Source organism: Lygodium microphyllum, chromosome 6 (genome assembly GCF_053477565.2).
Source record: "Lygodium microphyllum isolate KBCC chromosome 6, Lygodium_microphyllum_v1.1.10, whole genome shotgun sequence".
NCBI lineage: Eukaryota > Viridiplantae > Streptophyta > Polypodiopsida > Schizaeales > Lygodiaceae > Lygodium > Lygodium microphyllum.
This window is the reverse complement of record NC_141140.1, coordinates 9,631,845-9,646,055: the sequence shown is the minus strand read 5'-3', so window position 1 is coordinate 9,646,055 and position 14,211 is coordinate 9,631,845. Positions and strand designations below refer to the sequence as shown.

At 42.0% G+C, this 14,211-nt stretch overlaps 1 protein-coding gene across 3 annotated transcripts in view; it reads right to left on the bottom strand.

Moving 5' to 3' along the window:
- LOC148034298 (basic leucine zipper 61-like) overlaps positions 1-13,827 on the bottom strand; it is a 67,910-nt gene extending 54,083 nt beyond the window's left edge. The window contains exons 1-4 of one of the 3 annotated variants that reach the window (XM_087679242.1): positions 13,537-13,827; positions 12,511-13,445; positions 12,312-12,402; positions 12,094-12,220 (exon numbers count right to left, since the gene is read on the bottom strand). In XM_087679242.1, coding sequence (XP_087535368.1) covers positions 12,094-12,220; positions 12,312-12,402; positions 12,511-13,265 — 973 coding nt within the window. In that variant the 5' untranslated portion in view covers positions 13,266-13,445; positions 13,537-13,827. Of the gene's footprint in view, positions 1-12,093; positions 12,221-12,311; positions 12,403-12,510 lie in introns of all 3 variants that reach the window. The other 2 variants (XM_087679243.1, XM_087679241.1) reach the window with 2 other exon arrangements.
- Between the last annotated feature and the right edge of the window lie 384 nt (positions 13,828-14,211).

Below are 14,211 nucleotides of genomic sequence, written 5' to 3'. Positions count from 1 at the left end.
TCGTTTGCATCAAATCCAGCTTCCACAGCTGCATTTGTTGGTGTTCGACCCTCGAAGGCTGCCTTGCTGCATTTCGAGATCCGTTCAAAGTACGACACACTGTCCAGCTCATTACCTCTGCCTTGGTCCTTAAGACACAAGAGCTCAAGGTTCAGTATTCATTCACTACATAGTGTATTTGCTGCATGAGCATTGTATTTTCAGTAGACATTGACTTCAATATTTTCTATATTCATTATCTCTAAGTTACCCTAACTCTAACTATATTCTATCAATTTGTGCTTTGTTGTATGATTGGTTTTGTGTTTTCTATGTTTAGAGCATTTCTTCACATAGTATCAGAATCAAGTTCTCTTTGAGATACCTAGGACTTTGATCGGAAAGCTCATCCACAAAAGCAGAAACAACAAAAGGGTCAAATGACTTCGAACACTTCCACACTACTTCAATCTTCATAGCCAAACATGTCTAGAAACAATCGGGAATGGGCCTCCCAGCTTGCCATTGATAGATGTAGTATGGCTAGAGAAATGTCAAATTATCATGGAGTCCATCGATCATATGAGATTTCACGTACGATCTCATCCTTATGCATAGGGATCAGGAGCAAATTGAAGGTAAGATTGAGTTTTCTCCTTTAGGTTCAATGCATAGAACTAATGACCATGCAGGAAAGACGAAATTTCCACCATGGACTGGCCATGCGCAAGTGGAAATTGGCACGGACTATACACCACTTCCATCATTCATCTTTACTCCAGTGTAAAGTATCAACACATGTTTCTAATTCTGTTCAAGCTAATTTCTCTTTTTCTCAAGGGTTGGGAGATCCTCTTGATAAAGGGGTTATCCATAATGATTTTTTGTTTATGAGCAATGAAGAAGATAGATTTTTCTCTGTAAACTCAAACGAAGGGAAGAAATTGAAGCAAGAAGTTGTAAGTATCCCCCACTTTCTTTTTCTTCAAATGATTTTGTTTCTCATGGTCAAACTGGAGTAGATGCATCCACATCCACATCACAATCATCTTTTCAATTTAATGCATTTAATGGACAAAAGGAACCCACATCATTTCCCACTTCCACACCAATCACAAATCCTTTTGGGCTCCCACCTATCCCACCCTCATATTCCACTGCACCTTTCTTTTAGCCTCCATTAAGGACACCATATATTCCACCACACACAACCTTGGGAGGTTCCGCATCCTTAGGCACATCCTTTAGGACACCTCATTCCACCTATCTGGGCAGTGTACCCGTGATGGAGACTCGGCCTCCCCCACACACTCAGGCTATCCCTTTGGGAGTGCCTCCCAAACATACCCGAGTGTGCCCCAGTTGGTACTACAATTTGCCTCCATGGCATTACCTAGTGGCCTGACTAGTCATTCTTCTATTTCCCAACCAACATTTGGATAGGGCTCACATGTCCCAGTGCCTCCACCTCCACCATTGGCACATTATGGAAACGTTCATGTTCCAATGGCTTCACATCAATCAGCACTTCTTGGACACACACTGTCTATTTTTGCCTACCCACCTGAGCCATCACTCTCTTATCCACCACCACCAAATCCACCTTATCCACCTCCATATCCTACACCACCTACCTACCCCCCACCAACATCCATTCACCCTCATAAACCAAGCATGCGTTTTTAGATAATACTCATTTTAACGGGTCAAATTTTACCACTCATTCCAATTTGATAAGGCATGTTTTGGATTCCCAAGGTTGGTGGGAACTTGTCTACAAATAAAAACCCCAACATAACCCCCACTAGTTTTCATATGAGGTTTGTCGCTCTGTAGCCATAGTCAAGTTGATACAAGGTTTCTTTCCTGAATTCCATTCTCAACTCTAGCATTTTGACCTTGCCTTTGAGCATTGGGCCCATCTCATTGACGGCTATGTTGCATGGAATCAGACTCGCTACATCAACTTAGACCATGAGCTACAAAACTTCACAATCATTGACAAGGATGACTTGAAAGTCAAGTTGGCTGAGTATCACGTCTCCTCACTAATTTCTCTATCACTAGGGCCCCTAAGACCCTGACGATCAAGTTACATTGTTCCTTAAAAAGCTACCAAGGAAATACTTACATTTTGTGCAGCATGTGATCTCACAACCTCAGATGTCCACATTCTATGAATTTGAGTGTCAACTACTATCTTACACTCGATTTTTCGATCAATTTCATGGGACATCCTCCACAAAGGGGGCCTTTGTTGCATCTTCTCATAAGGGGCAACAATGAAAGGGCAAGCAACCTCAAACTTTCAATCAAAATCCAAATCAATCCCAAGCTAGTGAGTCATAAGGAACTTCCCAATCAAAACTCAAACCCAAGTGGCAAAATGTACCAAAGAAAAATAGGTATTGCCAACATTGTCAAAAGGCTGGTCACTTTGACGAGGAGTATCATTTAAAGGCTAAGGGCAATCTGCCCAAGACTCTTCATCTCGAGCACATCTGGTGAGGGCACTCCCACCCCCCCTCCACAACCGAGATAGCAGGGTGGACCTACTACTCACATGGCAACTAATTCTATTGCTCCCTCTTTACCTAAGGAGTTGTCAAAAATATCTTCCCATCCTACTTTTATGGACTTCAATTATCCTCGGGCACTTGTTGTCTCTCTTAAGGACAGACTTGATGAGTCCCCTTCCCGCTCAAAGTTGCCCTCTCCTCAAGTATGTAGCAAGAAGTACTTGAGCCTACTTTCTCTAGAGAAGCTTCCGCCTAGCAAATTGTGGAGCCTTCCTCTAGTTCAGATCTTCGTGATATTAACTGTGATCCCTTTCCACTCCCCACCTATACATCACTTGATCCTTGTTGAGCATGCTCTAGTTTGTCTTCTCTTTTCTGTTGCACATTTCTCCTTTTACTGTTTCATATTCTTAGTGTGTCTACCTTTAGGTAGTGGGGGTCTTTTCACATTTGTCCCTAGCACCCACTTACACTTTCTATTGAAGTTGAGGTTTGTATGTTTTATGATCTATGTAGTTGTTTTTGCTTCCTTTTGAAGGTTGGCATTTGCTTCCAAAAGAACTATTGCCTAGCTCGGAGCAAAGACTTGGATCATTTGGCACTCCTTCTCATGGTTGCATCTTTTGGTGACGCTTCTTCCCTAGGATTCATCATTGCCTCTTTGGAGTCTACCTTGGTGGCTATTCATTTCAGAGGTTTTCAATTGGACATATATCTCACTCTTCTTCTTTGGGTACCACTACTTTCCCCCGTTGACATCAATATCTTACAAACAGAGGGGGTGCTTACTTCTCCTTCCACCATCTCCTAGTGAGAGGGGGCAGCGGTCCATTGCTTTCCCTTCCACTTTGAGAGAGGGCAACTTCTTCTCTTTATAGTGACAGTGATGATGCTTACACATTTTGATTCAAACATTGTATTTATTGTACATTTTTTAAAATTGTATCTCCATCCCCACTATCAAGATGACATGATTGAAAAAGGACACTTGAGCAAGTGAACAATTCCCATACAAGGGCATTGTCCAAGTAGCAACCTTGCATAACATTTTGCATAAGCATGATCACACCTACATTGCCTCTTGCATACCTCCAATGCATTGGCATTCTCTTCTATAAACATGCACCTATGTGCATTTATCCCTTTTCGGTCTTTCTGAGTAGTCAACTTTGGATCCACCATATTCACACCATTGCACATGATAGTCTCTCTTACTTACTTAGCCTTGCTAGCTTGCTTTCCACACATTTTTTTTCTCTCTCCACATACCCCTAATATTTATTACACACTCACTAGCCTATACCTTCATCATCGATATCCAGTAGTAGTAGAATGGCCTGTTTATTTTGTGAAAGCCTTTGGGCTTGGCTACAAGTCTCCCCTTCATTACTTAATTAACCGCCACCTTCCCTTTTTGAAACAGTCATTATCGAGCCCACAAAAAAAAAAAGTTCACTATGGTTCCATCTGCCTTTACAGGACTTGGTAGGCCACTAGACAGTTGACGTGCACCCTTTGTCCGACGCCCTAGCCTCTTTGGGGTGACCACTTGGACTCCGTTCGTAAGATAACCATCACCTCTATAGTCTTGATAGGCCATTGGGCAACCATCGTACACCCTTTGTTTGATACCCTAGCTGCTTTGGGGTGGAATGCCTTGGGGTAAAAACAAATAAAAATAAAACCATTTAAAATTTTTTATTGGCCTTCCTTTCTAGCTTACTTTTTGGGCTTGATAAGAGGTGTTGAACTAACATAAGCATTATTTGCTGAATTAGCCACTTAAACAGTCTTAAAAATGCTTAATTAATCAAAACCCTAAATTGTACGTTGTTTGAGAGAGTTCTAAAACAGTGCGTGATACAAGATCCCGAAACTTTCTATAAATAGGTAGGCTGCCCTCCATTCAGCCCAATCTCGTTTTTGCAAGTTTCAGGCCCTCTATCTTTGTTGCCTACACCCCGTTCGCAGAGGACATCTCATCCAAAGTTGCCCATTGCTGTCTACATCAGTCTGGGGCTGTTTCCAACCTCCACCCTATTTTTCTATCACTTTCTACCTTGCTGATCCAACCACACAGTTGCTGTGTTTGCTGCCTAATGACCGCTCTCAATTCTTGATTACTACTTCTTGACCACTTTCTACTTCTGGCGACCATCCAAAGACTATCCCCCTGCTGTTTTTATTGTCACCTGGTTGGGAGGACCACATCAGCTTTTGCACCTTCAGCTTTCTGCTGTCGCTTAGTTTTTCTCTCTCCTCAGGTACCTGCGTTTTTACTCTCTCTCTCTCTCTCTCTCTCTCTCTCTCTCTCTCTCTCTCTCTCTCCTCATTACCTGTCTGCATCAAATCCAACTTCCACAACTGCATTTACTAGTGTTCGACCCTTGGAAGCTACCTTGCTATGTTTCAAGATCCGTTCAGAGTATGAACACACTCTCTAGCTCATTACCTCTATCTTGGTCCTTGAGACACAGAAGTTTGAGGTTCAATATTCATTCGTTGCATAGTGTGTTTGATACCTCATCACCTGTATTTTCAATAGATATTCACTTCAATATTCTCTGTGTTCATTGTCTCTGAGTTACCCTAACCCTAACTATGTTCTATCAGTTTGTGCTTTGTCATATGATTGGTTTTGTGTTTTCTATGTTTAGAGCATTTCTTCACAGTACCTATGTAACATGAAGCAAGAATGACTCGATAGTATCCTTAGGCTTAAACTTCATCTACTGGAGCTAGCCATAGAGGATAACTACACGCATGTTCGAGAGAGCCTCATACAACATCTAAAGCTTCTCCCTACCACTGCATGAGGTGATCACTGATAAAACCTCTTTAGAGATACATTGAAGAAGAGCAAAATACGTGCAAGCATCATCAAAATCCCATGTAAGCACAGCTTGATCATGGTTTTCTTGGTCCAAATCATCTTGAAGAGGAGCACGAGGCTGAGGATACTCAATAGCTTCAAAAAACACGTACCATAATCGCTTCTACACAAACCATGCTTTCATCGCAGCACTCCATGTGAGATAGTCAAGGCCATGAAGTTTATCATCAGTAGAAAAACAGGGAGGTACCATTGGAAGACAATAGGATAAGAAGATAAAGAAATGAAGAAAGATAGAGGGAAAGTACAGCCAAACACAACACAAATTGCATGGATGTTGAGTTCACAAGTAGTGTAAAGAGGAGCTGATCAGTAAATGACTACAAAGACTAAGGAAATCAAGGTGAGAATAGTTGAGAAACACTATCCGGAGGCTGAAAACACCGTCATCCAACATGAACAAGCATTAAATGCTGAAAACGCAGCATCTGCAGATCAAAACGCAGACACACAAGCATCAAATGAAGTCGTCAGCATGAAAATAATGCAGAAAATCAGAAAACGCAGGCAGGTGAGAGAAAATGCAGACTTCAGAGGCAGAAAATCAGGCCCATTTGCAACAAGGACAAGTCGCATGGGCTGTAGCAAACACTAGGAGGCTGATCAGCAGCAAATAGGTGTAAGGGCAGACTTTCCACAGCAAAAAACAGCACTAGAACCAGAACACAAACATCTGATACCATGTTAGTGTCAGAAGTGGTGTAGCAATGGAAGCGTAAACATAAGCTATAATAAACTGCTGAAGCCTGAAATACAAGACAAAAGAGAAAGGGAAAGAAAGAACACAATATGGATGAGAACTCAGATGTGTGCTCGGGAACTGGACTCCATATATCAGACACGAGACTATCGCATACAACAGTGAGTCATTGGCTGCATGGGCACCGGCACCAGCTCCTCTCTCCATGGGACCTCCAGGTGGTGAACTGACCAACTGAGGAGGAGGAGCCTAGAATAAATAGGCACAAATAATGCCATAAAATATGTCAAGTCGGCCAGCAATAAATGCCCAATATGACCACATAATGACACAATAAAAAATGCCTAAATAACCTAAATAATGTACCCAAGCCTTTGCAGCTCAGACTCACACATGAGCTGACATATCTGCTAACACCTTTTCTCAGATCATGGGTGATTTGATACAATAGAATGGAAGGGGCCACCAAGCCCTTCCCACGATCCAAAGAGAGGATCCCTTCTACGCATTGGACTTCGCCTCGGCCGAAGGATCTGAGTCGGAATCTGAGGCAGATGATGACTCGTCAGAGGAGTCCGCATCCCGCTTCGTCTTCTGCTTCTTTTTCTTCCTAGAAGCCACTAACTCTTTGCAATCCTTTCGCAAGTGGCCCTTCTTGCCACAATGATAACACTGGGCCTTTGACTTCTGCATCTTCGAACCCTTCTCTGAAGCTACAAGAGCCTCACCTGAACCTCCATAACATGACGAAAGCTACCCCTGTAGTCGCAAAGTCGCCTCATGCTCAAGTAGTATCGAGGACATATGAAGAAAACTGACAAGAGTCGTAGATGTCTGCATCCGTAAAGCATTCGCCACTCCATCAAACTCCTGAGGAAGCTTGTAGAGTACTGTATCAACAAGATGTGCCTCTAATAGGGCAGACTGCATAGTGCAAAGTTGGTCTTGGATTTGGGTAACTCGAAGTAGGAATGATTGAATTGTATCTTTGGGTTCAAACTTCAGTTGCTGGAGCTGGCCATAGAGAGTAACGGCCCTCATGGTGGAAGGAGCCTCATACATCAACTGCCACTTCGACCATACATCTAAAGTTGTCCTGCAGGAGGTGACTGCTAGTAGGACTTCTTTGGAAATACACTGAAGTAAGGTCGAATAAGCACGGGCATCATCCGAATCCCAAGTACTACCTCCTCATGGTTGTCTTCATCAAAATCAAATGGAACAAGAGAAGGCTATTGAGAATGTGCAATAGCTCCACCAACCACGTACCATAACCACTTCCGGATAAACCAGACCTTCATCACTGCACTCCACGTGTAATAATTAGGTCCATGGAGCTTGTCATTAGTGGATGTGCATGGAGGAGCCATCTATAGAGGATTTAGAAGAAGTAGAGAAAATAAAGTATTTGGAGAGAGGGAGCACAACCAAAACACGAGCAAAGACTACAAAAACCAAGAGTTCACATATAGTATAACCCAAAATCTAACCAAAAGAAGATAAAAGCTGCTGCAAAAAATCAAAAAATTAGTCAAAAACTACCAAAAACAGCAAAAACGGCCTGAAAGTACAGTTGCCCAGCTAGGAAGGAGTCAAGAACACCAAAATGCAAGCTGAATATTGCGACAAATAGGCTAAAAAACTGTTGCAACAACCTGAAAACTCAAAATGCAAGTAGCAAAGGGGCTATAGATAGCAGGCGATGGCAAATCTGCAGGAAACGCAGGTAAAATGGGTCACCTGTATGGAGCAACAGTCACCTGATCAGCAAGGGTGAAAACAGTCTTGAAATCAGCAAGAAAACATAGCAGGAACACAAATCCTGAAATCCGATACCATGTCAAAAGTGGTGCAGCAATGGAAGTGTAAACATAAGCTATAATAAACTGCTGAAATACAAGACAAAAGAGAAAGGGAAAGAAAGAACACAATACAGATGAGAACTCAGATGTATGCTCGAGAAACAATCATGTACACCAGTGAATAGTTGGTTGCATGGGCACTAGCATTGGCTCCCTCTCTCCAATAGGACTTGCTTTGAAGGACTGTAAATGATGAATGATCTGACTAAGGAGGAGGAGCTATATAAATAGGCATAAAATAATGCCATAAAAAGATCAAAAAGTCAAAATCATCTCATATTCGTCGCGCGTAATCCTATACATTTTGGTTTGAGAATATCAATTTCTCAACTCATCCAATGTTACGGGCTTTGAAGGAGAGAGTTGAGAATAGTCTTCATAGGCTCTAATGCAGAATGCATTGATGATGATGTGGCAAACATATCAAAAGGTGTCCTTGTGCTGTGGAAGGCCAAACTGTAAAGAAATGTTGGACTATGGAATACAAATACAATCGTATGACAAACACACAGATTGATAAAGAAACATAGTTAGGGTTAGTGTAATATAGAGACAATGAACACAGAAGATAAAAGAAAACTGAATAATGAACAAACACTATGCAAGGTGACAGCTAACCCCCTAACTCCCATGCCTCCAGGATCGAGGCAGAGAGTATGAGCAGAAAAGTGTGTCGTGCTCTAATACATCCCGAAACACAGCAAGTAGCCTCTCAATGTCTGGCAGCATAGCAAGCAACTCTGTGATGACTTTATCAATGACAGATGGGCTCTCAGAGCAAAAGAAAAGTAAATATAGCAAGTACTGATGATGTGGCAGCCTGGCTATGCAACAAATCTAGTAAACACAACTCCATTGATGACATGACAGACTAGGCGGCTCCACAAATAGCAAACACATATGATATGATGACATGGCCATCAGATGGCTCCAGGAACAGCAAAACGCAATTGAGGCTAGTCATACAATGCAGCAAATGCAAGAAATAGGGCACATGGCAGCATGCAGCAATTGGAGAAGGTGCAGATTGTACTCGCCTGGCTGAACAACAAGCTGCAAGACTGAAAACAGTCATGAACAGCAGGAGATAGGCTGGAGAGCAAGTGCCTAATGATAGATTGTAGTGGACCCTAGCTCAAACTGAGATATCCTCCGGAATAGAGTGTGGACAGCAAAAAGAAGGCACCTACAAGCTACAAAAATGAGATTAAGGCTGATTGGAGGGCAGCTTGTCTATTTATAGATGCCCCAGTCCTCCCAAATTAGGGTTTGGCTTATGGGACACAAACACTCTCTAGGATTGCATTTCTTTTTAATGAAATTTGATAATTTAATTAATTAAGCATGTTTTGGTGATGTTATAAGTGGCTAATCAGCATGTAATGCATTGTTAGCTAAACACAAACTTTGGTCTTCATAAGAGGTGAGAATCATTAGCTCTTAGAGCATATATGCTCTAATACCATGTAATATCTACTGCCAAAAAATAAGCCATTCGATAACAAATAAGCATTAATGTGCTTTGGGGTTGTTTTAAGGAGAATAAATAAAGGATTGATCATAGTCACCAGAAATGTTTCATCCTATTTCGTGTTTTGAGGGTTCGAGGTTTCATTTCGCATTTCGTTTTGTTAGCTACCTTGAGGTTTTGAAAAGTATTGTTTATAATAATTAAAATTATTATAAATTAGTAATATTAGAGGAAGAAAAGTAGATCCATATATAGTAATATTAGAGGAAGAAAACATATCCATAAAATGAAACTGTTCATTCCACCTAGATCCTAGAGTCAAAACTCAAAAGCCTACAACTAAAACATCCATTTTACCTACTAATTTAGAAATTTGCATTCATGACTCACAAATCAAAATATATAGGCTACAACATACACATAATACATAATGTAAAGTGAAAGTAGAAACTGAAGTTCATGAGTGAAAATCTGTGAGGAGGCATTTTCACTCAAGGTGAGAGGCCCAAGGTAGAGGTTAAGGTGGAGGAGTGTGTGGAAGAGATGGAGAATGAAGAGAAGGAAGACATGCGGCAGAGATAGAGGATGAGGTGGAGCACGAAGAGATAGAGGAGAAGGTGGAGATGCACAAGGAGGAGGAGGAGGTGACGGGGTGTGCAAGGAGGACATAGAAGAAATGTGGGTTGTAATAAAAGCAACATGTCCTTTTAATAAAAGAAACTCTTTCAAAACCTTTTTTGTTTCGCAAAATGAAACACAGTATGAAAATATGAAGGTGACCTCTACCTCGGTCCTTAAGACATGAGAGTTCAAGGTACAATATTCATTTACTACATAGTGTGTTTCTTGCACAAGCATTATATTATTCAGATTCATTCATTTCAGACTATTCACTATGTTCATTGTCTCTGAGTTACCCTAACCCTAACTGTGGTCTATTCAGTTTGTGCTTTGTCGTACAATTGGATTTATGTTTTTGCATTAGAATATTTCTTTACATGGTATCAGAGCTAGGATCTCTCTAAACAAACCTAGGCCTTTAAACTCAAAGCCCTTCGCAAGAAGCAGAAATAACAAGAGAGCAAGATGACTTCGAACACGACATCACCGCTTCATTCTTTCAATCCAAATCCATTGAGAAATGAGCAGCAACGGGCCTAGCTTGCTCCTCCAATATCCGACATAGCCAAAGAGACATCAGACTACCATGGATTCCAAAGACCATGCAAGATTTCTAGAGCCATGTAAGACCTCAGATATCATTCTACCCCTTATGACACAAACTTATATGTCCATATCACTTCAAATGGGGTCAACTATATCTTGCTACATGTAGACGACTTACTTATCACTGGATCAAATTCTACTGCTATAGCAAAAATTAAGACCAAGCTCTGTGCTACATTTAAGATGACAGACCTCGGTTTGTTGTCTTACGTTTTGGAGATGGAGGTAGTTTGATCTAGGGGATGTAGTTTTGTGTCACAACACAAGTACGCTCCTCGGTTGGTGGATCAATATTGCCATGATCAAACGTGGTATGTAGCCACACCTCTTAATACGATTGTCCACTTATCTAAAAATACTAACTATGTTCTGTTCGATTTGTGTTTTGTTGTACAATTGTATTTGTGTTTTTGTGCTAGGGTATTTCTTTACAGCATCATGAATAGATGCCTGACTTGTGACTATGAGGATGCTTAAAAGAGTAGCTCCTATCTCAATTCCCTGTAGCTCTTGAGCAAGATAGCCATGCTTGATTTTTAGTACACAAAGTGGCCCAAGGGGTCTTATCACAGATGGGAGTTGATAACCAATATCATTACTTAGTTTATTTGGGACTATCACATGTAGTCATGGGGTTGCCATTCCAAAGACCTCTAGACAACAATTGTCCACTGTCTGCATACATGGGAGAGGCTGCAAGTTGACTCAAGGACTAGAAGGAGAGGAGATGTTTTTCTCAGGATTTGGGATTTTTTGACACTTTTCCATTTTGAGTCAAACATGATGTGGCATTGTAGAACTCTAGATGGGTTATTTCCTTAGGCCTTGTAATAGACTTTCCTTTTGTTGTTTATTTGTTAAATCTTGAAAGTTCCTTAATCTTATACTTTGCCTCGGAACTTTTCGTCCTATCTCTCATACTCTGGTAAATTAGCGATCCCTTTTTAAAAAAGGGCTCTTGTATCTACTCTTCCATTTCCATTCTACTCAGCTAAGCATGCATTGGTTTTCAAGGACGTATCAATTGCTCAGCACTTACAGCCAAGCAGTTATTGGTCTTGCAAAACTTTCACAGGAAAGCTTTTACCTGTCCACTCTCTTGAAAAAAGCATATTCTTGTACTTCCCTCTTTAGCTGCCTACTTTCTTTTGAATAAAGCACTGTGTTTTTTCTTTTTTTACTTCATCTTTCAGCCTCTGAAGTGAGCAGTCTGTATTCTTTTTATTTTTGTATTTCATGGTGGGTTTGCACCCTTTTGGAACAGACAATCTGCTGATGTAAGACAAGCAGTTTGCTTGTGCGTCATGCTAGCAGCAAAGTAGAGGCTAATCCGTAGAATAGAATGTTAACTTAAAGAAATTTTAGCATACTCTACTTGGTTAACATAGCAGTAAGAATACTAAAAGGTTGGGCTTAAATGTTTCATGCAGCATATTTATTACCATCCTTGAAAAGCTTCTCTTGTGCTAAAGCAGCCAATCTTTGTTTCATAGCGCTGTTGTCAACATTGAGAATAATCCTGTGATGATCAAGGTATGCAACCTGAGGTGACAGTGTTGATACTTCTTCCTGTAAAAGTAGACAAACCTGAGCAATCCAGTGAAATCAAACTTGTATTTTTCCTGCACTCAAAACAGGGTGCGAGCTTCCATCTTCTCACCTGCAGAATGTTAACACTCCTTTCAAGCTCAGAAATATATTGCAATTTCCGTACCCTTGACCTTTGAGCAGATTGCCTGTTAGCCAAGATCCTGAAAAAAATGTAGGTTTTCTGAAAAGTCTAGACAAAACCAACCGACAACTGTGGAAATGTCCATGTGGCCTAGCAGAGTAAGCCTCATTGTGCAGAAGTAGCTTACCGCTTGGCCCGTTTCGGGTCAAGGGTCGGGTCGTTCAGAATGGAAGTTGGCAAGGTCTCTGTATTTCCTGTTGATGACATCATCTGCTCACCTTTGTGTGTGCTCTGCACTTCTGGCTCACTTTTCAAGTACCCAACCCCTCTAATCCTCTGATCATCCAAAGAATGAGCTTTGCAACTTTCTTGATCAGAAGCTGTGGATGGGGTTTCCGATGGTGTTCTCCTGTCAGATAGCAATGCATCTGGCTTTGCAACCGAATAAGTATTGTGATGCTTTTGGAATGGGCCAATCCCTGCAAACTTGGATGTAAGCTGTTCTTCATCAAAATTGTCAGAGTGCCTAAATCTTCTTCCTGATTTCAGACTAGAATTCCCAAAGTCCAGCTCTTCCTCTTCTGCAATGTCATCAATCCTGGCATGGTGGAAGGGGACCTCAAGGAATGCTACCGAATCGCTGGAAGACCGTCGGTGCAGACTCTTCACCGGGGGTGCATCTGGTGTGTCATTCAGCAGATCGTCAATCCACGCCGGTGTCTGAGGAAGGAAGCTGGTAGAGGGGGTGCGGTGGTGCTGCCTGCGGCCCCCACTTTGATGAGGAAAACCGGACCAATTGGAGAAGAAACTATTGCTACCGTCAGTGAGGGTCGATGCACCACCAGCGAACACAGGGCTTTTCGGTGGAAGGTAAGGCTGTGGTGATGCTGCTGCAAACGACCAATCAATGCTTGCAACTTCTCGGCCACGATCAGCTTCCATGGATTCAAGGCCCGGAAATGGATCTTGGTTTCACCGATTGTTTAGACGTGAGGTGCCTAGTACAGACGGTTTATGAACGGGATTCGCGATACATACCAGGACGGATGGCGGCCTTTGAAGCAGCGAAATGCAGGAAGAGAGGCGAGAGGGATCCAGCTCTCAAGAAGATGCTCGCCGTCTCTGCATTATCATCAAAGGTGTGTCATCATCCTTTACAGCGGGTGAGCACAAAGACGCAGATCCCGAGATGCCATAACGGATGATGAAGGACCTTTCCGTTGCGTCGAATGAAGCCTCGACTGGAGAAAGTGATGAGAGAAAGGAGGCGGACAAAAGCAAAAACAGACAAGGAGAGACAGTTGAATCGATATGTCGACAGTGAAGGCCGATGGTGGTTGGATGATGGGAGGACGACGAAGTAGATGATGACGATATCCTCCGATGCTGGTGATGGTGGTGGTGGTGATGATGAGAGTCCGCCTGCGAGCCTAGCTGAGCACCCCGCCCGCCGTTGGCGACATGGGGCAGCAGGCCTACTCGCAACCGCCACGTGGCGATCGCTGGGCGCCAACGTGCTACGTGTGATGATCATACTCCGCGGAACTGCGAGGTCTTTCTCTTGAAAAAAGTCAGCGCGCAAGATTGATTTGGTGGTGGGGCTCGTCCAGCTGGCATTTGGGCCCACTCCTTAGGTTATTTGTAAGGTTAGATCCTAAAACCGAAAAACCCTCTTTCCAAATATTTCAACGTTTTTTGGCCTCGCCCAATACTATATACTCATCATTTTGATCGACAATTTTCTTTAGCACATAAAATTAGAATAACTTGTTTTTTTATATAAATATTAAATGAATCTATTTTTTAATATCTATTTATACCTAAATCGTAATGCATCATTATATATGAGATTCTTCTGTGAGTTTCTTCTCGCACCTCCTCCACTTCT